Source organism: Gigantopelta aegis, unplaced genomic scaffold, assembly GCF_016097555.1.
Source record: "Gigantopelta aegis isolate Gae_Host unplaced genomic scaffold, Gae_host_genome ctg3022_pilon_pilon:::debris, whole genome shotgun sequence".
In the NCBI taxonomy this organism is placed as follows: domain Eukaryota; kingdom Metazoa; phylum Mollusca; class Gastropoda; order Neomphalida; family Peltospiridae; genus Gigantopelta; species Gigantopelta aegis.
In genome coordinates, this window is record NW_024533145.1 from 32,151 (window position 1) to 56,780 (window position 24,630).

The window sequence follows — 24,630 nt, forward strand, 5'->3', positions numbered from 1 at the left end:
CCACCACAACCACCACCACTAACAACATTCTTAGTAATAGTAGTAGCAGCAGCAATAGTGCTATAGCTGTAACAGCAGCAAATTCAAGAAACATGACCAAAGTCTGATATACAAAGCACATCATAGTTGAGTGTTCTTCATGCTAATCTAGCTTACTAACTGGATAATTACTGTAATTAATATAATGTTCAAATCTCTCATCCCACCCAGTGATCCCTTCTCCAGCTATCCCTGTCCCTAAATAATTACTCTGACGTAAGTCAATAACACTTCAAAGTTACAGTGTCTAGTTACCATATAATAATATCATGCACACATATGAAATACAAGTTCAACTGCACTTATAAAAAATTCGTGTGTGTTCGCGATGAATGGAGAACATCAAAAGTATACGCTCGATTCGTCGCCTGTGCGGCCATTGCTCGGCAAACCACAAACGACAGCCTGTTGTCAATTTCAGTTAACAGGTGCGTTTGCTGATTTGAAATTGTAGGGTTCGTCTCAAAAAATGAAATGAGAATTCTTGCGCTGTACAAAGAACGTTCGGTTGAGGATACGTACTATTCTTTCGTTAAAACCGGTTTTGATCTTGACAACGTACTATCAACAATCGTACCTTCCTATTTAAGAACTAATATTTTATAAAGTGTTAGTAGAACTTTCAAAGTTCAGTTTGTATAACATGTATATATTTTTAATAAAATATACTAAAGTAGAAAATGACCGTTTTCACTTTTTAATTTTACGTGTGGTAAAATCGACAAATTCAAATAAATATTATATCGTTTGAAAAGGGTAAAGTTAGTTTGTTTTGTTTAACGACATCAGTGTTAGAGCATATTGATTTAATAATCATCTGCTTTTGGATGTCAACCGTTTGGTAATTTTGACATATAATCTAAGAGAGGAAACGGGCGAATGGGCATGGGGAAGGGTATTGGGGGTCGAAACCCTTCCCTGACCAAGATAAAAAAAAAATTGAAATATATTTTCTGGGGGAACATAGCCCCATATAAACTTCGCTCAACGCAGTCTATAAACCCCAACCCCGCTGAAATCCCTGCACACGCGCCTTGGAAACCCGCTACATTTTAAAAATAGGGTTTTTTTTTAGCAAGGGATCATTTATATGTACCATCCCACAGACAGGATATCACATACCATGGAGCACTGGCTGGAACAATCGCGCCGATGGGGATCGATCCTAGACCGACCGCGCATTAAAAAACCCACCACTTGTTTAGGTCTAAGTAATGAATAGAAATAACATATAGTCTCATATGTTACATATATCGAACATACCGCCCTCTTCCTCTACCTCTAGAGTGTTACGTAATTATTAACACCCCCTTACATGTAACGCGTATGCCAACCGCTGGTTCAAAATCACGTGAGAAGCTCAGCGCCTGCGCAAATCGCGTAAATTCCCAGTTCTACTGGCGTCCCGCTAATTGAAGAAAAACAAGCTGGCCATTGGGTTTGCAGTTAACTTAGATAATGTAGATAAGCGAGCATTGCGAAACTATAGCGATGTGGTGGGCCTTTTATGTACCAAACAGAACTGGATCATCTATTCTAAATGCTCAAATAATAAAAATATTCCAGACACTGCAGCTTTAAGACTCACAGCATACTTCTTAGATGTATGATCCGTGTTTTATGAACATACAATTTACATACCTTAGAAACTGTTCAAATATGTCGTGTTCTACTTCCGGAATGATGATCTCATCCTGCTCTGCCAATGGTCCGTAGAACATGGCCTCGAACACGCCGCTGCGAATACTGACAATCAGTCTGTGAGCCTGGACGCTCTTCTGTTCTCTTCCCACCTTGAATGTCACATCACTGAACATTCTATTTTCAAGAGAATGTCTGAGACATTTTGAAAGAGATTTTCTGCTCTGCCAGCTGTCACGACCAGTCTGACTACTTGATTTGCATGTCGCCATCTTGTCACTGAAAATATACATAAAATAGCTTAATTTTTCTCTTTGTTTTAATAATATATGTGGTACATGCATCAACAGGAACCATGCACGGGACTGGGAGTAGCTTCATGTCTACTTGTAAAACGCTTAGTTAATATTTTCTGAAGGGACTACCCTGAGTTTTCTGCATTATAAGATGTCTTCGACTAACACAATGTTGTAACGACTAGTATTACACATTAAATATATTTTCCTTTTTAGAATATCAGTGTCTGTATAGTCAACGTGTTTCTCGCCGTCATAATATTTGTAAGTAGCCCAAACTGGATTTGCAATGCAATTATTTTTGCAAGTACGAAACAAATATCTGAAAACTCAGAATCGTCGTTTTAATTTGTTACTTATTTAATGAAGCAACCCAAAACAGCTTTAAAAATAAAACACGATAGTTCCTTTATTTAATGTTTTTGTTTAAAATTATTTGATAAAATACCTCCAGCAAAAAAAAAAGAAAAAAGAAAAAAAAGAGACCCTGAAAAGCAAAAAAAACGAACCCAATGCAGTCACACATTCATACACACACACCGCTGGCATACACTTGATCCAGTAGCAGCAGTGATGGTTTATACCTACCTACCTACCTACCTAACTACATGTATGCATGCTTACATACATACATACATACATACATACATGCATACATACATGTGTGTGCGTGCTTGTGCGTGTGGGTGCCCCCCCCCCCCCCACACACACACACGTGTTGGCACCTTCCTACGACACTGCACACACACACACACACACACACACACACACGCACAAAACGACACACATACACACGCGCGCGCGCGCACAAAGACACACACACACACACACACCACAAAATAAACAAAAACAACACAACATAAACAAAAACAACACAACATAAACACAACAAATAAAACAAAACAAACCACTAACTAGACAAAACAATAATCATCATTAATGACTGTCACGGTACATGCTCTTAAATTTGTTTCGCCTGTGGCGATTTTAATTGTGTTAGAGGGCCGTGTGCAGTTTATTGCCCGTAGCCCAGATGGGCAACTTGTTACGTAAGACTTCTGCGCGACCGTCCTCGATCGGACATTCCAATATGCACTTAGTCCAGCTGCGGAGGCCATGTGGCGAGTAGTTACGTAATACCTCTGCGAGTGCGGTTTTTACAACCGTGATGGCGACGACTGGCGACAGCCAGACTGACGATCAGAGAGAAATATACCGACTCTAGTAAATGTAGAATATGAGATGATACGTGAGGTACCGTACCGCCTTGTTCCACCAGGCCAATTCTGATTTTGGAATAAATAGCTAGGATTTAGAGATATCTAGGAGAACGAATTAGGAAGCTTCCTGGGAACGTAGTCCGTTAGGACTTGGTAAATATCATTTCTGCTCTGTGTATAACCTTGATGTGATTGATGTGACTTTAAATATTTTAATACTGTATTATACCAATATTCTTTAGACAGTGTCTTCGGTCATCTGACGAAGTAAATCGTAGACTTTTTGTTCTAACATTATATGAGTAGTTGGTAATATAAAGCTTAGCCAGTCATCCTAGAAGACCTAGGTAAACTGTAGGTTATTGTCTTTATTGTGATAGGTACCAGTATTAATTTTGTGTTACAGATTACTGAAAGAGTAGTTAAGGGTTAATTAAAAATGAACCCGTTAGGAATAGAGCTGTAATTCCTTTATTAATTAAGTTCCCCTGGAAGCGTACCTAAATTATTACACGTTACTGAACGAGTAGTAATAGTTAATTAAAAATTAACCAGTTAGGAATGGTGTTGTAATTCCTTTATTAATTAACTTCTCCTGTAAGCGTTTCTCAATTATCACACGTGTGGGTGTGGTGTAACGGTGAAGTGATTCGCATATTGTGTAACTAGACACCTAGAGATTAACTAATTAAGTGATCAGTTCTGGGTTGTTAGTATTGCTGTTATTAATTAACTACTACGGCTGTACATTTGTCAGCGTAGATTAATACAGATTCCAAAGTGTATTGTGTTTTTGTTGTGTTTTCTAGAGAACTAACGTGCTATAATAATATATACTTTATATAAGATCGTATCTCTGATCATACCTAGAGACGAGCCATACTAGGGTTAACAGCCTGTTACAGAGAGATCTAATAGATATACAAGTAGGAGAGACATTTTGATGATCGTGTTTTATTCAGTTACGGGAATTATAGAATCCCCGTGACAGGAGTAGAAAATTGGGGCGCTCGTCCCGAATCTGAAACGGGACATGCATATTTAAAAAAGTATTGTTTGTAAATGGGGGCTTTATAAATTAATTTTACAAATTAACCAGAAGTAGCACGTTGTTCACTAGAAAATTAATTAATATTAAGTGCGTCATATCTAAACATGGATAAGAATTTGCTGGATAGGCCTACGCTCAGTGTAGTGGAGATTAAGCGAGCACGTAAGGCCGAGTTAGTTGAAATCGCGGGTGAGCGAGAAATTGATTTAACATCAGCTAAAACCTTAGGTGATATAAAGACAATTATTATCCAGGAAGTTTTTGGTGATAGGCCTGTTATGGAAGACAGTGAGAGTGTTCCAGAGATAGAGATAAATGAGTTAAGTGTGGAACAACAATTAGCTTTTAAAAAGCTTGAGTACGAAAGAGAAGAGAAAGAGAGAGAAAGAGAAGAACGTGCATTAGATAGAGAGAGAGAGAGAGAGAGAGAGAGAGAGAGAGAGAGAGAGAGAGAGAGAGAGAGAGAGAGAGAGAGAGAGAGAGAAAGAGAAGGGAGGGAGATAGAAGATAGAGATAGGGATAGAGAAGATAGAGAGAGGGATAGAGAGAGAGAGAGAGAGAGAAAGAGAAGAGAGAAATAGAGAGGATAGACATAGCGATAGAGAAAGAGAAGAGAGGGATAGAGAGAGAGAAAGAGAAGAGAGGGATAGAGAATTCCAGTTAGAAAAATTAAAAGTGGAACATGAGTTAAAGCTGAATACTGAAGAAGTTAGACGTGAGGCAGGAAATGGTTTTAACATGTCGGAGGCTTATAGATCAGTGCCGGTATTTGATGACGAGGAGGTAGATATGTTCTTTCAACTTTTTGAACGGGCCGCTAAGCAGCTAAATTGGCCGGAGTCTAAGTGGACATTGTTAGCCGTGTCTAAGTTTAAGGGGAAGGCTAGTATAGCTTATAATTCAATGAGTGATGAGCGAGCAAGTCAGTACGACTTAGTTAAGGCTGCAGTGTTGAGGGCTTATGAATTACGACCTGAGGATTATCGTTTACGGTATAGCGAGTTGAGAAAAACGCAGGGTCAGTCTTATAGTGAGTTTGTGGCTAAGAAGGCAGGGATGTTTGATAAATGGGTTGTTTCTCATCAGGTAGAGTCATATACCGAGTTACGGGAGTTGTTGATCTTACAGGACATTAAAAATGGATTACCAGTTAGCTTACGTATTCATTTAGAGGATCGTGATGTCAAAAAGATAGAGGAGGCAGGCATAGTGGCAGATGATTACGTGTTAATACACAAAGCTCAGGCAGTACCGGGTAGCTCTTTACAACAGGGTGATAAGAAGAAATTTCAGCCAGGTTTTTCCCGGGAAAGTAACTATCGGGGAGAGTCATCTAGTTGGTCAGCTAGTCAGGCAAGGAATGCACCTGGTGGGCAAAGTAAGGATAGACCTGCATTATCAGCCAATGCACGAACTTTTCGTCCACATTGCAGTTACCGTAAAAAGGATAACCATCTTATCGGGGACTGTTTTAAAAGGAAACGCGATAATGCGCAAGTGGTCGGTTTAGTGAGGTCAGCTCCGTTAGCGAGAGAGTTAATGGTTAGTCCCATGGCAGAGAAAGTAAACCCGTATGTGTCCACTGGTATGGTTTGTGATGTGAAACAAGAGTTGTGTCCTAAGGCAATATCAATCTATAGAGTGTAGGGTGTAGTCAGAGTCTGATAACGCAAGAGTGTTTAGCTGGTATTGAAAATTCAGACATAGGACGTAGTTTGGCCTTAACCTCGGTTACTGGAGAAAATATGGTTGTCAGGTTACATAAGGTTTTCTTGTGTTCAAAGTTTGTGACGGGACCAGTCATTATGGGTGTTGTGAAGGACTTGCCTGTTGAAAACATAGGAGTTTTGTTGGGAAATGATTTGACTAGTCAGTGTTGTCAGCCGACATGTGACCAATTGTTAATTAAAGACAGCCCTTTACCAGTAGAAGAGAGTGAGGTTGATGAGATTAGATATCCTGCGTGTGTAAAGACTAGGGCTATGGCCAGTAGGTTAGCACGGGACCTAGAGGATATTTGTGATTTGTCTGATACGTGTGTGAGCCATGAAATTGGAGTGGATGAGGTTATCAGTAAAATGGTAGATAAGTCAACTGACAAATTAAATGTGTGGAACCTGTTGATCTCCCGCAGAGGGGAATTGAACCAGTTGTGTTTGATAGAGGGGACTTACCTTGTATTAGACAAGAGTTAGTACTAGAGCAGGGGGCTGATCCAAATTTGTTGGCAGCTCGCACTACCTTGTTAACTGTGGACAAGGGAGCATTAATAAATAAGAGAGTTAGAGATCGGAGGTTGCCGGCGACCGAACTAGCTAGGACGCAACTGAGCCATGCTCAGAGCAAAATAAAATCAGTGTTTGATAGGAAGGCTAGGAGTCAGGAATTTAAACCAGGGGATAAGGTGCTGCTGTACCTTCCCATTAAACGGGGTTCGGTGCAGAACAGGTATTTCGGGCCCTATGTTGTGCTCAAACGAGTTAATGAGACAGGGTATGTGATAAACACTCCTGATAGGGTTAGGAAAAGTAGGTATTGTCACATCAATTTGCTAAAAGGTTATTTTGACAGACTGCCGATAGTTCCAGAGAGACCGGTCCAAATTGAGAGACACTCAATTTCCTGTGATGACGTCAAGACTGCAGAGGTCAAGTTGGCCAACGGCCAGATTCTAGCAGACTTGAGCCCCCAGCGAGCAAAGTTGACTACGTTGAAACAAGACAATGTTTCCATTTGTCAGAACCTTCCAACGGTTACCAATACCTTAAGCCAAGATGTGCGCTTGGAACCCAATGCTACACCGCGTCGACAGCATGCCTATCGGAGAAAACCTGGAAAACGTGCGACGCTGAGAAAGACAGAAACGAAGTTCCATTGGTCAGGTGAATGCGAGAAGTCATTCAACCGTCTCAAGCAGATGCGCTACTCGTCTCCCGTGATGGCAGCACCAGACTACCGAGTGCCCTTCAAGCTAGCTGTGGGTGCCAGTGACGTGGGTGCTGGAGCTGTGCTGTTCCCAGAAGACGAAGTCGGACTGGACCATCCTAATGAAAGCCTCCAACCAGAGAGTTTGGAGATGGAGTCTTCTTCTGCAAGAATACCCAATTACCATTGGACATATCAAGGACACATCCAATGTAATCGCTGATGCCCTGTCCCGAAGTTGAACGTTATGATAATGTGTTGACATTCCTTATTTCTGTTTTGTTTATATATATTTTATTTGTATACCAGGGACTCAGAGACTCAGTGTGATTACTGGTAGTCACCTTATTATTACATGTGTTATAAATGTCCGTATGCGTCGGTTAACGCACCTTTTTGTTTTAATGTAGTATATTTCCCTATTCCTAGAGTAGAGGAAATATCCTTTTTGAGGTGGGGGTGTGTCACGGTACATGCTCTTAAATTTGTTTCGCCTGTGGCGATTTTAATTGTGTTAGAGGGCCGTGTGCAGTTTATTGCCCGTAGCCCAGATGGGCAACTTGTTACGTAAGACTTCTGCGCGACCGTCCTCGATCGGACATTCCAATATGTACTTAGTCCAGCTGCGGAGGCCATGTGGCGAGTAGTTACGTAATACCTCTGCGAGTGCGGTTTTTACAACCGTGATGGCGACGACTGGCGACAGCCAGACTGACGATCAGAGAGAAGTATACCGACTCTAGTAAATGTAGAATATGAGATGATACGTGAGGTACCGCCTTGTTCCCCCAGGCCAATTCTGATTTTGGAATAAATAGCTAGGATTTAGAGATATCTAGGAGAACGAATTAGGAAGCTTCCTGGGAACGTAGTCCGTTAGGACTTGGTAAATATCATTTCAGCTCTGTGTATAACCTTGATGTGATTGATGCGACTTTAAATATTTTAATACTGTATTATACCAATATTCTTTAGACAGTGTCTTCGGTCATCTGACGAAGTAAATCGTAGACTTTTTGTTCTAACATTATATGAGTATTTGGTAATATAAAGCTTAGCCAGTCATCCTAGAAGACCTAGATAAACTGTAGGTTATTGTCTTTATTGTGATAGGTACCAGTATTAATTTTGCGTTACAGATTACTGAAAGAGTAGTTAAGGGTTAATTAAAAATGAACCCGTTAGGAATAGAGCTGTAATTCCTTTATTAATTAAGTTCCCCTGGAAGCGTACCTAAATTATTACACGTTACTGAACGAGTAGTAATAGTTAATTAAAAATTAACCAGTTAGGAATGGTGTTGTAATTCCTTTATTAATTAACTTCTCCTGTAAGCGTTTCTCAATTATCACACGTGTGGGTGTGGTGTAACGGTGAAGTGATTCGCATATTGTGTAACTAGACACCTAGAGATTAACTAATTAAGTGATCAGTTCTGGGTTGTTATTATTGCTGTTATTAATTAACTACTACGGCTGTACATTTGTCAGCGTAGATTAATACAGATTCCAAAGTGTATTGTGTTTTTGTTGTGTTTTCTAGAGAACTAACGTGCTATAATAATATATACTTTATATAAGACTGTATCTCTGATCATACCTAGAGACGAGCCATACTAGGGTTAGCAGCCTGTTACAGAGAGATCTAATAGATATACAAGTAGGAGAGACATTTTGATGATCGTGTTTTATTCAGTTACGGGAATTAGAGAATCCCCGTGACAATGACAATGTGGCGTACACAATGCACGTGAATGTATGTAGTATAGTACAGTGTGGCGTACACAATGCACGTGAATATATGTAGTATAGTACGGTATGGTGGTTCTCAAATAGCCCGCAGTGATAGGAGCGACCTCGAGTGTTAGCGAGTGTTCGGCCTCCTCTACATATGTACGGTCCATTTGTTTACATGTTGCTATGTGACGCCGAAACTTTGCAAATATTACTTGATATAGTATAGTATGGATTGGTGGTTCTCAAGGTGTATCTGTTTACATGCTGCTATGCGACGCTGGAATTTTTAAAATATGACCGTTTTCCACTGTGTCCGACTAACATTATTTTTCTATATTGCAAATAGTCTCCTATCTACCACATCCACAATCCTTCCGCCGGTGAAATACAGCAGTTATGACATCCATAGCCCAAGTCCCTTTGTATAGTATCTATGAAAAGGAATATGTCGACTGTATCACGTACACTGTTCTGTGACCTGAACTAGTTGTGTATAAAATCAAGCGATTTAATCGCTAGCAGAACGGACAAGTGACAGACTGAAGACGTGATTAATTTTAAATAAAAGTGTTCGTACCTTCGAATTCTTCCAGGATCAATATTTCTAACATTTAAGCAAAATACTTCCTCGAATAGTACGCTATTCCCTGGAAAATGTAACTTTCGGTTTTAAAATACTGTTACATACAAAGCGAAACAATTCTGTGGCACTTGAATATTCATTGAAGTGTAGGTTGTACTATACCAAATAAAATCCCAAAGGCGAAAATGTTAAAATCACTACATTGAAGAAAGGAAGGAAGGAAATGTTTTATTTAATGACGCACTCAACACATTTTAATTACAGTTATATGGTGTCAGACATATAGTTAAGGACCACACAGATATAGAGGAAACCCACTGTCGCCACTTCATGGGCTACTCTTTTAGATTAGCACTAAGGGATCTTTTATATGCACTATCCGACAGACAGAATCACTGTTAACACATACCATGGCCTTTGATATACCAGTCGTGGTGCACTGGCTGGAGCAAGAAATAGCTCAGTGGGCCCACTGACGGGGATCGGTCCCAAACCGAACGCTTTACCACTGGGCTACGTCCCGCCCCCACTACATTGAATTTATCAAGCAAATTATGACGAAAGTGGAACCTTTCGTAGCTCATTTTCCATATAACCAGATGTTTTTACAGCACAAAAGGTTTCGCACGAAATTGTAGTACCTAGTTTTACAGGTACCCCCCAAATTTTTCAACTGCAAGCATGGGCGTAGGCTGGGTGGGGGGGGGGGGGGGGGGGGGGGGGGGGTTCTGGGGGTTTCGGACGAAACCTCCCCACCCGTCCACCCGCTGAAGCAAATGGTCCACTTTCAGAACTGAAACATACAAGTTCATACATGCACATATGGAGTTTCTGGTGGTGCAAAACAAAATAGAAAAAGGGTCCACTTGGTTCATATTCGACACCCCACCCACCCCACCCCCCTCCACCCCCCACCCCCGGTCCAGATCACGCTACGTCCCTGGCAAGGCTACTTCAAACTGTAACTAGGTGAAATATAATTGAATACCAAATTATTTGTTTAAAAAACAAAAACCCACAAAAACACTGTCACATGTATTACAAATGACAGGACTGTTTGTATTGTGAGAACTATGAAAATTTCGGCGCACTTCGAACCTCGACCCTCTTTATATTCCCGCACCCTACTATATTTTACTGCAAGAAAAATCGATCAGTCTGCACATGTGCATCGAAGGAAACAAGCTACATTGTGTGTACGAATAAACTTCAGTAATTTACGACAGTTACCGTAATGTAATTTAGCATTATTTTAAACAGCCTCTATTTTGTCCCATACCTGTATCCATTTGTACGTTTGGTACACACAACAAAAGTTACATTTTATTTCAGCCATGAAAATATTTGAGTTTTTATAGATTCGGCAATCTCCGAATGAAAAACAAACCCACTTATTTGGCGCCACATTGGTCACGTGATCAGAACGGCCATTCTGTCTTTTGTTTCCACTAACTATCGTCTGATATTATGCTCTTCCTCTTCTTCTTTAAAAAACGTGTTGTCCTTACTACATTAGATACCCACTTAAAAAAAGAAGTGTTCTTTTTGCCCCTTCCTCCCTTTCCTCCCCCCCCAACCCCCCCCCCCACCACCCTCCAATGCAAGCTCGATTCGCTTATCATTTTTGACCCTCAGATCATTTAAAAATGCGTATCCATGTATGTATGTATGTATGTATGTATATGTGTGTATATGCATACGGTTGTGCAGTATATGACAACAAATGTAATGAATATAACTCCCATACATATCACATATTGTTTATATACATAATATGAAATATAAAACCTTTACCTTACCGTTATACAGGTACACATAATCATGTTAAAATTGTATTCTTGTTGTATATTGTAAGACGATGATTCAAGGCATCCCAACCTTGACATGATTATTTTTACTTTCTGTAATTTCTGTCATTCTGTTTATTCAACAATTCTTTATAAACTATTGTAAACTTTTCTTCTTTTTTTCTTCTTCTTCATTGTTTCTTTTTTTTTTTGGGGGGGGGTGGGGGATGGGGGGAGGGGGTGTATCACCGCTTATAAAAACAACGGAAGTGGTAGTGTTTATCAAATGTAAAATCATTTACCTTGGATGCCAAATAATATATACACCGCCTTTACAAAACCGAAACTACTTTTTATCAGCTGGCGATATCAAAGCGATCGATTCATTCAATAAAGACGAAAATAGAAATAAAAGGAACATATTTTTGTATCCCACATTTGGGGATCCCGTTACAAACATCTTTATTGCTTTTCATATATCTTCAAACCTTTATTAAAATAATAATATTAAACCTTTGATCAGTTCAGCAAAATCGGAATTGCCCGTAAATGTCAGACCGACAACTTTTCCGGTTCAACTAACGGTTCATAAAAGATGAGTCAGCTTGTATTTCGTATCAAATTTTTTTGTACAAAATACTGAGAGGCAAAATAAGGAGTAGGTCTTTCCACAAAGTCGACCGACACACAACGATATATGGTAGCAAAGCTTTCGCCTTATTTTCTTTTCTTTCTTTTTTGCTTTCCGTTTTTGTTTGCGTTCCATGTTCTTTTGTTTTTGTTTTGTTTTTTGAAGAATGTGGTGCCACGCGGCCGCCCTCCTTTAATTTTTACCCAGCGTCAACCCATTTTTTATCTATTACAATTACTACCACACCCACAATCCTTCCGCCGGTGAAATACAGCAGTTATGATATCCACCTGGCAAGTCCCTTGGTATAGTAATACGTATACAATAACTAAAATATAATAGTGTAATATGTATACTATAATTAAAATATAATAGTGTAATACGTATACTACAATTAAAATATGAAAGTGTAATACATATATTATAATTATAATTAAAATATAATAGGGTAATACGCATACTATAATTAAAATATGAAAGTGTAATACGTATACTATAACTAAAATATAATAGTGTAATACGTATACTATAACTAAAATATGAAAGTGTAATATGTATGTTATAATTAAAATATAATAGTAAAATGTGTATACAATAATTAAATCATACTAGTGCAATACGTACTCTGGAAGTAAAATGTAACAGTGTAATACGAAGAGATAAACGTGACTAGATGCATGTACCTAGAGTGTATTGTAATTTCAAAATACCTGTTTAGACTGGTTAGTCGGGATCTGTACAGACTGAACCAAGAGATAAACGTGACTAGATATGTCTGGATAGTTAAATATTTCCGTGACTCGTATTAATTTCGCTTTGTCGGACTCGCGAGGTCGCTCTTGGGTTGCATAGTACAAAAGAAGAGTGTTCCGTGTCAAAGTTCGACGAAGGCACAAATCTCAGTTATCTATCCATTTATTTGACAGAAAACCGGAAATATATCCGCGCAAGTAGGCTGCTGTTTGACTATGATTATTTCATGACAGACAGCTTTGAAGTGGCAACTATAAGACTAAAGTTGACAGGCGAGAGCATGTAGTTTGCAGACATGTGTAACTTGGTGACATTGAAGATTTGTTTGTGGTAATTCCGGCCTATGCAAATTTAGCGATTTTTTTCTATATAATCGGCGTACTCGGGCCAGGTTTAGTGGGAGTGTTTGTTTAAACCAATACCCTGGGAGAAAAAGCTGGACAACAGAGACTGTCCTTTTTAAAGTACTTGGCCCTCGGGCAGGCAAAGGTGCATAAAAAAACATGGGCCTACTGATATTAGTAAAAGTGTTATAGCCATTAACGCTATATAGAAATATGTAGCGTAATTAATTGTCGTCTGGACAGGCGCACCGGCAAATATTTACGGAGTAAAAACAGCTGCGGCTCTGATTGTTTGTAATAGGAGACATTAATTATCTGTGCAAATATTATTATCCATTGCCAATAAATTGTTATATAGTTGTTATGCAGTATACACCAGAGGTTGAAACCAGTGCACGGTACACCCACCCACACCACCACCCCCCCCCCCCCAAATATAATTACGATTTTAAAAGTGAGAGTTGTCAATAAAACCCCCCATTAATTTAACTCAGTTCAATGGTATGTGACACCACCCCACCCCCCACCCCCTCCTCATGTTCTTGCAGGTAGATGAAATGTGAGGTTGGCTTTTGCCCGAATTAACACGAAAATGCCTGAATCTAAATAACAATATTTATTCATATTAGCATTATTACCAAACAGCTATATAGGGCTGCAGACGAATCACCACGCATTTTTACATGGATTACAACTAATTTTGAGGGTAGAGTGATTAAAATACATGATACAAAGGTCTCAGGCTTGCGCATTTTCCCCGAATATCTGTATCATTTTTGTCCGAACTTGAGGTTTTGCTCCAGCACGGGGGGGGGGGGTTGCCCCCTGCCACTCCCCCCCCCCCCCCCGTCTCGTACGCTTATGGCTGCTGTTATCAGTTTTATTTTAAAACGTTAACATTATCGGCAATAGGACTTGATTTGATCCATTGGAACTCGCTATCTTTTGATTAGGTATATTTAATCCATGTACATTTTGTTAGTATAATTATCGCGAGCGTGTGTGTGTGTGTGTGTGTGTGTGTGTGTGTGTGTGTGTGTGTGTGTGTGTGTGTGTGTGTGTGTGTGTGTGTGTGTATGTGTGTGTGTGTGTGTGTGTGTGTGTGTTTAAGATAAGGACAGAATTGAAATGATTCATGCTGTGTTACGTGTGTTACTGAATACCTTCCTCTAGACTGAAACCTTTGTCTACATAACAGTCATTGTACAAGTGCGTGACTAGTAATTCGATCAGTGAGCCGAAATGTGAAGTAGAATAGCAAGTCGTAACAGGCGGTGTGTGACGGGAAGGGTGGCGTGAGAGATTCAAACCTCCTTCTCTTTTTAACATATATTTTCAGGGAAAATACGACCTGACCCCTCTAGAAACTTCCCTGGCCATAGTCTAGACCCCGTTGCTTCACAATGTCCTTCCTACAGGGTTGGAAATTAACATAATAACCCTGGTCGCCAGCAGGGCCAGTTGAAGAAACATTTCACTGGCTCTTCTCAAATTCAACTAGCCCTCCAATTACCACATCGAGCATTAACTACGCAGTTAAATAATAACTGTGTTCACTGTATATAGTCTGTTTGCGTCAAATTGAAACGAATGAATGAATGAATGAATGAATGTCTAACGACACCCCAGCACGAAAAATACATCGGCTATTGGGTGTCAAACTATGGTAATGCAAACAAATAAAGTGATGATCAATATCAATATAACAATTCAAGATTTAAATAAAAACAGTGTAAAGAAATGTGCAAAAATACAAATATCACAGATAGATACTGACTTTTACTCAAAATTTCAATTGTGCTGTATTGGCCATTCTCAAAGAGAATGTTACACCCCTGCACCACGGTGAGGTTACAGCACGCGCAAGGGCAAATTGAAACCGACAATAAATAAATGAATGAAGTTAACATTTAATAAAACATGTTATTAAGTGTTAAACCCATAACTACTCAAATAAAAATTTTTGAGAAAAAAAATCCAGTATAAATAAACTTGTTTCTTTACAAATTAACATTAAATTATATACAGATTAGATCTCAGTTTTAATACAGGGATGGATACAAAATGCTAGAACAGCCGAGGTATGGAGCTTGATTTCCATTTTCTTTGGAGTAAAATACATTGTGTTTCCTACAGTATAAAGAGACTAAAGATAGTAAAACATGGGAGTGGCAGTCCTCTTTGTGGCGATGCTAGAGGGATGAAATTTCCAGTAAAGGAGTGGTTGTACTCCTATAGATGAGGCACTAGACAGAGATCCATGGGATCATCCATGTGTTTGCCAAATGCCCATTCGAATCTGCACTGTGCAGAGGCAGGGCCCTGATGATGTATTACGGTTTTGTGATTCAGATTACCTTGGATGTTCCATCCATTGCGTTAAAACATGTACCAAAAAGAAGATTTAACCTATGCAGTTGCATGGTACTTTGTAAATACTTTTCATTTTAATTTACACTGAACTTTTTTCCCCCCTGAAATGTTACTTGAGATGGTATGGGTTTAACATTTAATAAATTCATATGTTTTATGTGAATTTTATTTTTATTCATTATAAAGTTAAATGCCAATTCATCGGTTCCCATTTGACTAGCCCGAGTACTCTGACTGTAAGAGAGCTAGACGGACATTTGGACATAAATACGCTCTCATTACAGTCAGAGACCACGCTATGTAACTTTTTGGCAATCGCCGACCACCAAAAATTTCTGCTTCAGTAAAATGTAATAATATCTGTATGTGTGCATGTGCGTGTGTATGTGTGTGCATGTGCGCGCGCGCGCGCGCGTGTGTGTGTGTGTGTATGTGTGTGTGTGTGTGTGTGTGTGTGTGTGTGACATTGGGTTGGGCGTCGAACTGCACATACTTTAAGCGAATTTTAAAAATGTTTTCCTAGGAAGCATGACCCGCTCTGTCCTATGAACATCGCTCGCCAGTCTGGACCCCACCCCTGCACAATTCCCTGCAAACGCACCTGCACGTAATTTCCAAATGTTTGTTTACCAACAGCAGCTTAACATTCCGTCGACTCAGGTGACCTGAAAACGTAACGACTCGGAACTGCCACGCTAACTATATAAACAGTTTGACAACAGCAAAATAGGTCATGTCCTCGGTTTGACAATGTATGTCGGTCTTGTCGTTTGGTTGCTGGTGATATCGTTAAATTAAGGGACGGTCCATAAATGTAAATGGTTTTCATAATCCTAACAATGTTAGGATTGGATTTGACCCCCTCCCCCCTCCCCTAATCCTAACATAAAAACATTGATATAATGTGTACATGGCGTTTACCCACTCCCCCTTGTTTCGAATTATAAGAAACATTGACCTTCGAAGGACCGATGTTTTACCTGAAAAGCAATCCGAACATGGCTTTTACCCCCCCCCCTCCCCCCCTTCCGAACATTGTTCGGATTGTGATGCACATCGATATTTATGGACGTCCCTAAACTGGTTTCCATCCGCTTGGTCTGCCTTTCAGCTGACATTGTAGTGTGATACACATCATAGGCATATCCCAGGGGGTACCAGGGGACCCGCGAGGCCCCCTTAAATATATCAAAGTGCCTCTGTTTTGCTTATATTCATTTTTATTTTTATTATTTTCATTTTAAATTTTTTAATTTATTTCATTTTGTTGTATATGTATTATAATAATAGTTATTATTATTATTTGGTTTTCACTGGGCTGCGCTTTTCAAGAGAGGGTTCATGTTCTTTTTGTCGTTAACCCGCCCTCCCTCTTTCCTCCCCCAATATTTACAATGCACGTGTATATATGTAGTATTTATTGGATATTAAACCAGCTTCCATTTCGTATCAAGTCTATGTCCCGAGTGAAATAATTTTCAGTTGTCACGAACTTTAGCGAGTGATAATGAAACTTACCTCTCGAGGGACATAAACATGATACGAAATGGTAGCAAGTTTAATATACTATTTATTACCCATAATAGATCTTTATCTTATATCACTCCACTCATTTAGCTGATGTTTCTGTAAGAGTGTAGTGCTGATGAAATACACTAATAATGACGACTATAGTCCGTCCCACGGGGGATGTCTTTTTTATGCTATGAAATTTATTAGAAGTTGTTGTTGGGTTTTTTGAGCCGATTGTTATCTAAATTGATCACAAAAAATAGTTGATATAACGCCAAAATCACGTTGGTATAGTGGGCGGTAAAACGAGGTTATACTGTATATAGAATACTAAACGAGCTTGCCTGTCATACCATTTTTATGAAATGAGTGAACATGTTTAGTATTTGACGAGCGAAAGCAAGTCAGATACCAGCACTGTTCATGATACTTGCTACACGTTATTCTGCGAATTGAGTCAGCAAGTGATCTACGTCACGCTCACGTCTCGCCAATATTACACTAGTTAGATACTGAGTGATTGTTATGACATGAGCAATATCTTATACTGGTGTGTAATAAAGTGGTTTTAAACACAAACGTTAACATGGTCGCCTATGGGGTTTTATTAGGTATAGTACAACCTTCACTGTTATGTGACATGAACTATTTGTGCTTATAATCAGCGATTTAATCACTAGCAATACGAACAAATAACAGACTGGACAACTGATAACGTGATTATTTTGGACATAAAGTGTACATACCTTCGAATTCGTCCAGCGTCAATATTTGTAACCTTTAAGTAAAATACTTCCTCGAATACGACGTGATTTTGTGGAAAGAGTAACTTTCGGTTTTGACATACCATTCAAAGCGAGACAACTCCTTTACAGCCGTATATCAATTGAAGGTTCCAATAGATAAAATTAATTCGTATTGCCGATAATGTTACCCGTCTTAAACATAGACGTACAAACTCCCGTTTTTGTAGGGGTCGGGTGGGGGGATCAGATGTATCCCCCCGAATTAAGCGAAAGTACCCGAATTAAAAAAAAAAACCAAACACGTTTATTCATATTGGTATGACTGGCAAACACCTATATAGATTTGGAAACAAATTACTACTAATTTTTTCATGGATTACAACTAATTTTGAGGGTAGATTGATGAACATTCATGTTAAAAATATCTTAGGTTATCACATTTTGCCAAAATATCTGTATCATTTTTGCCACAATTTGAGGTTTTGCGCCAAGGGGGGGGGGGGGGGGGGGGTTGATCTCTGCCACTCTCCCTGTCTCGTACGCTTATGGCTCCTGTTATCAGTTTTATTTAAAAACGTTAACATTATCGGCAATAGGAATTGATTTGGTCCACTGGAATCTGTTATGTTTTGATATTGTAGTGTAGAATAATTAAAAGGTTTCAGGCCAGCTCATTTTCCTCGAATATCGCTATCGTTTGTGCCAAAATGTCCTTTAGCACTCGTACTGATAAGCACAGCGAATCAACACACACAGGCAGTACACGAATAAAAAACGTGGCGCCCATATTTAATCTATCTGCAAGAAAATCAGGAATATACATAATTATCGTCGTTGAACTAAGAAAACCTCACAACTACACTTTTGGTAATGTTCAGGTTTTTATTCTTTCAGAAGCAGAAATCTATGATCTTTTTGCTGTTTAAAGCTCTTACAAGCCCAGGCAATGGAAAGCAAGAGAAATATCAAATAAGTAAAACAAGTATTTGAGACCAAAAACCTAAACTGTTTATATGTCTACCACATGTGTTGTTTGTTTTTGTTGTTATCCCTCTCATATTGTCTTCTCTATCGTGTAAAGGTAAACTGTTAGTGACCAAAGTGTTTATATTGTATCATGAAAAAACACATTTTCTAAATTATTTAAGTCCCTGAGTTTAAACATAAAAATGCCACCTTAAAGAAAAGTTTTATCTAAAATTAAGCAGTACAAAACTATTATCCGAGTTCAAGGCAATGGGATTAAATACGGCGCATGTTTATGTTTTATCTATAATTAGGCAGTACAAAACTATTATCCGAGTTCAAGGCAATGGGATTAAATGCGGCGCATGTTTATGTTTTATCTATAATTAGGCAGTACAAAACTATTATCCGAGTTCAAGACAATGGGATTAAATGCGGCGCATGTTTATGTTTTATCTATAATTAGGCAGTACAAAACTATTATCCGAGTTCAAGACAATGGGATTAAATACGGCGCATGTTCATGTTTTATCTATAATTAAGCAGTACAAAACTATTATCTGAGTTCAAGGCAATGGGATTAAATACGGCGCATGTTTATGTTTTATCTATAATTTAGCAGTACAAAACTATTATCCGAGTTCAAGGCAATGGGATTAAATACGGCGCATGTTCATGTTTTATCTATAATTAAGCAGTACAAAACTATTATCCGAGTTCAAGGCAATGGGATTAAATACGGCGCATGTTTATGTTTTATCTATAATTTAGCAGTACAAAACTATTATCCGAGTTCAAGGCAATGGGATTAAATACGGCGCATGTTCATGTTTTATCTATAATTAAGCAGTACAAAACTATTATCTGAGTTCAAGGCAATGGGATTAAATACGGCGCATGGTTATGTTTTATCTATAATTTAGCAGTACAAAACTATTATCCGAGTTCAAGGCAATGGGATTAAATACGGCGCATGTTTATGTTTTATCTATAATTTAGCAGTACAAAACTATTATCCGAGTTCAAGGCAATGGGATTAAATACGGCGCATGTTTATGTTTTATCTATAATTAAGCAGTACAAAACTATTATCCGAGTTCAAGACAATGGGATTAAATACGGCGCATGTTTATGTTTTATCTATAATTAAGCAGTACAAAACTAGTATCCGAGTTCAAGACAATGGGATTAAATACGGCGCATGTTCATGTTTTATCTATAATTAAGCAGTACAAAACTAGTATCCGAGTTCAAGACAATGCGATTAAATACGGCGCATGTTCATGTTTTATCTATAATTAAGCAGTACAAAACTAGTATCCGAGTTCAAGGCAATGGGATTAAATACGGCGCATGTTTATGTTTTATCTATAATTAAGCAGTACAAAACTATTCTTCGAATTCAAGGCAATGGGATTAAACACGGCGCATGTTTATATTTTAAGCCACGTGCTTCACTTCCCCTAAACTTAAATAAGGGGAATTCAAGTATCTATGGGATGATATGAATGTTGCTGAACAAATGAGATATACTGGGGGGGGGGGGGAGGGGCAATCCATATTAGGAGGAACCAACACTATGCATGTATGTATGTATGTTTGTATATATATATATATGTATGTATGTATGTATATATGTATGTATGGATATATGATTTTATAACATTAAATAGTTTTTAAACATTTTGATTTGAGCGCCATGGACTGACCTAGACTGTCGTAGAAACATCGCTCGCCACAGTCTAGAAGTTCATCCCTGTACAATTATCTGCATACGCATTTGCAGGTTGTTTTCATTTTGTTTTCTTTACTAACAGCAGTTTGACATTCCGTCGCGTCAGGTGACCTGAAAACTTAACGACTCGGAACTGCACGCTAAATATATAAACAGTTTGACATTCCGTCGAGTCTGGTGACCTGAAAACTTAACGACTCGGAACTGCCTCGCTAAATATATAAACAGTTTCACAATAGCAAGATAGGTAATGTCCTTGGTTTGACAATGTATGTCGGTCTCGTCATTTGGTTGCTAGTGACAACCCTAAATAAAAGTGGTTTTCGTCCGCTGTGAACCATGTACCTACCAACCGTAATTGGATATAAACCCGAAAGTAAGTTGAAATGAAATGTACTATACCAAATGAAATCCGATAGGCGACCATGTTAACGTTTGTGTTTAAAAACACCATATGGGATACATCAACCAAACTATGACCCACGGCATTTGGGGAAGGCGGCTGACTGAGATCGAGGGCGCAAAACGAAGATTTTAGGGGGTTCGGTGGTATGCACCACCGTAAAATGTCATAAAATGCTATTTTCTCCATTCTACAAGCAAATTCATCTCTGCCTTAATATTTACTACCAGCAATATTTTTTTATCCAGGTTACCAGCCAGCAGCAGCCAGTGAATTAACTTGTTATCACACGTATGGTGTTCTCATCAACGGGTGTGTAAGAAACAGAAATACCACACAATCTCCGTTAATAACTACCAAAACATTACTTGTAAAAACAGTTGTATGTGAAAACATTACGAACACATTTATATTCATATTAATAGATGTCGACTTACATAAATCTGAACTGCGAACTCAGTGTCAGTGTAAGCAGAACATTCCAAATACCTTGTGTGTGTCGTGACCTAGATGTTATCTAGAGTGTTTACACTGGCTTGTTCAAACTCTGATAACATACCTTGTGTGTGTCGTGACCTAGATGTTATCTAGAGTGTTTACACTGGCTTGTTCAAACTCTGATAACATACCTTGTGTGTGTCGTGACCTAGATGTTATCTAGAGTGTTTACACTGGCTTGTTCAAACTCTGATAACATACCTTGTGTGTGTCGTGACCTAGATGTTATCTAGAGTGTTTACACTGGCTTGTTCAAACTCCGATAACATACCTTGTGTGTATCGTGACCTAGATGTTATATAGAGTGTTTACACTGGCTTGTACAAACTCCGATAACATACCTTGTGTGTATCGTGACCTAGATGTTATATAGAGTGTTTACACTGGCTTGTTCAAACTCCGATAACATACCTTGTGTGTATCGTGACCTAGATGTTATATAGAGTGTTTACACTGGCTTGTTCAAACTCCGATAACATACCTTGTGTGTATCGTGACCTAGATGTTATATAGAGTGTTTACACTGGCTTGTTCAAACTCCGATAACATACCTTGTGTGTATCGTGATCTAGATGTTATATAGAGTGTTTACACTGGCTTGTTCAAACTCCGATAACATACCTTGTGTGTATCGTGATCTAGATGTTATCTAGAGTGTTTACACTCGCTTGTTCAAACTCCGATAACATACCTTGTGTGTATCGTGACCTAGATGTTATCTAGAGTGTTTACACTGGCTTGTTCAAACTCCGATAACATACCTTGTGTGTATCGTGACCTAGATGTTATCTAGAGTGTTTACACTCGCTTGTTCAAACTCCGATAACATACCTTGTGTGTATCGTGACCTAGATGTTATCTAGAGTGTTTACACTGGCTTGTTCAAACTCTGATAACATACCTTGTGTGTATCGTGACCTAGATGTTATCTAGAGTGTTTACACTGGCTTGTTCAAACTCTGATAACATACCTTGTGTGTATCGTGACCTAGATGTTATCTAGAGTGTTTACACTTGCTTGTTCAAACTCCGATAACATACCTTGTGTGTATCGTGACCTAGATGTTATCTAGAGTGTTTACACTCGCTTGTTCAAACTCCGATAACATACCTTGTGTGTATCGTGACCTAGATGTTATCTAGAGTGTTTACACTCGCTTGTTCAAACTCCGATAACATACCTTGTGTGTATCGTGACCTAGATGTTATCTAGAGTGTTTACACTCGCTTGTTCAAACTCTGATAACATACCTTGTGTGTATCGTGACCTAGATGTTATCTAGAGTGTTTACACTGGCTTGTTCAAACTCTGATAACATACCTTGTGTGTGTCGTGACCTAGATGTTATCTAGAGTGTTTACACTGGCTTGTTCAAACTCTGATAACATACCTTGTGTGTATCGTGACCTAGATGTTATCTAGAGTGTTTACACTCGCTTGTTCAAACTCCGATAACATACCTTGTGTGTGTCGTGACCTAGATGTTATCTAGAGTGTTTACACTGGCTTGTTCAAACTCTGATAACATACCTTGTGTGTGTCGTGATCTAGATGTTATCTAGAGTGTTTACACTCGCTTGTTCAAACTCCGATAACATACCTTGTGTGTGTCGTGACCTAGATGTTATCTAGAGTGTTTACACTCGCTTGTTCAAACTCTGATAACATACCTTGTGTGTGTCGTGACCTAGATGTTATCTAGAGTGTTTACACTCGCTTGTTCAAACTCCGATAACATACCTTGTGTGTGTCGTGACCTAGATGTTATCTAGAGTGTTTACACTCGCTTGTTCAAACTCTGATAACATACCTTGTGTGTGTCGTGACCTAGATGTTATCTAGAGTGTTTACACTTGCTTGTTCAAACTCTGATAACATACTTATACAAACATGCAGAGCTATTTATTGTTGTTAACGCCTACCAGGTACACACTATTTAGTGATAAGGTGCGGATATAAAATGATGTTAGGGGACGTAATATTAATATATCGTTGTCCTGACAAAGACTCATGGGCTTAAAAGTTAAAGTTTGTTTTGTTTAACGACACCACTAGATCACATTGATAAATTAATCATCGGCTATTGGATGTCAAACATTGGTCATTGTAACATTTTTATTAGTAACAAGGATCTTTTAAGTTCATTATCCCACAGACAGGATAGCACATATCACGGCATTTGATATACCACTCATGAGCTTTTATGAAAGTACAACTAATTAATTTGCTAAAAATAAGGCGGTGGATGGGTCTTGAAACCTGCCTAACTTCGCTCCTACGTAATAACGATAATAATGATGACGGTGGCTATAATAGATCAATACAAAGGTAAGTAAGTAAGTAACTATGAAATTAACTAAGTAACTGAGTACATTTGTAAATGGCAATACGAAGCTTGGTAACATATCATTTTTATAAAATAACATTGAAACACAAAAAAACCACCACAATATACACACAACCACTCCCACACACGCACGCACACACACACATACACACACGCGCATGCGCACACACGTTACAATGTGTATTTACGGGGGAGGGGGGGAGGGAGAGATAGCGGGGACGGGTACTTGAAACTTCGACGGCTCAGTGTTAAAAGGTGATAATATATATACTCTCAAAAGAAGAAACGCAAAAGTAGATTTTGTTTACTCTGGAAAGGTGTATTTAATCGATTAACGGAAAGCAGCTGTATGCGGTCTTGCATTGTCGAGCTGGAATACAACGTTGTCGTTATTCATAATTGATCCTTTGCTGCATTAGGGCAAATATAGCGGGTGTTCTGTGACGACTACAAGTAATAATTACCAAATGTTTGACAGCCATTAGTCGTTGATTAATTAATCAATGTGCTCTAGTGGTGTCGTTAAATAGTTGGAACGATGTGTGGCTGCAAAGTTTCATATCTATATCTTTGTGCCGTTAATTTCCCTTGAATGTAAACCGTTGGTCGGCCAGTGTGTGAAATTGCTGCCCATATCATTTCTTTTTTATGCGTTTTTTTTTTTTTTTTTTTGTGAGAATTGAGAAAAAAGGGGAGACGTTTGATAAAAATAGGCGAAGTGGACATTTATCGGTACATTTCGTAACTTTTCCTCATGTACCGCTCTCATTAGTTAAAATTTCAAATTATACACTCAGATATAATACAAATATTTCGATAGTAAATACTATTACTTCCTGTAAACAAGTCGGGGTATTAACGGTCACGTCTGTCGTGTGTTTTTGTTTTTTTAAACCGAAGTAGGGTAGGCGTAAGACCATCTTCTCTCTCACTAACCACTAACAACTAACAACTAACCCATTGTCCTGGACAGACAGCCCATATAGCTGACGTGTGTGCCCAGGGCAGTGTGCTTGAACCATAATTGGATATAAGCACGTAAA

The 24,630-nt window shown here is 38.7% G+C and overlaps 1 protein-coding gene across 3 annotated transcripts in view; it reads right to left on the bottom strand.

The window, feature by feature from the left end:
• Nucleotides 1–24,630, bottom strand: part of LOC121391855 (BTB/POZ domain-containing protein 6-like) — a 50,427-nt gene that overhangs the window by 11,924 nt on the left and 13,873 nt on the right. For all 3 annotated transcript variants that reach the window (XM_041523333.1, XM_041523335.1, XM_041523332.1), the window contains one exon: nt 1,681–1,959. In XM_041523333.1, coding sequence (XP_041379267.1) covers nt 1,681–1,952 — 272 coding nt within the window. In that variant the 5' untranslated portion in view covers nt 1,953–1,959. The remainder of the gene's footprint in view (nt 1–1,680; nt 1,960–24,630) is intronic.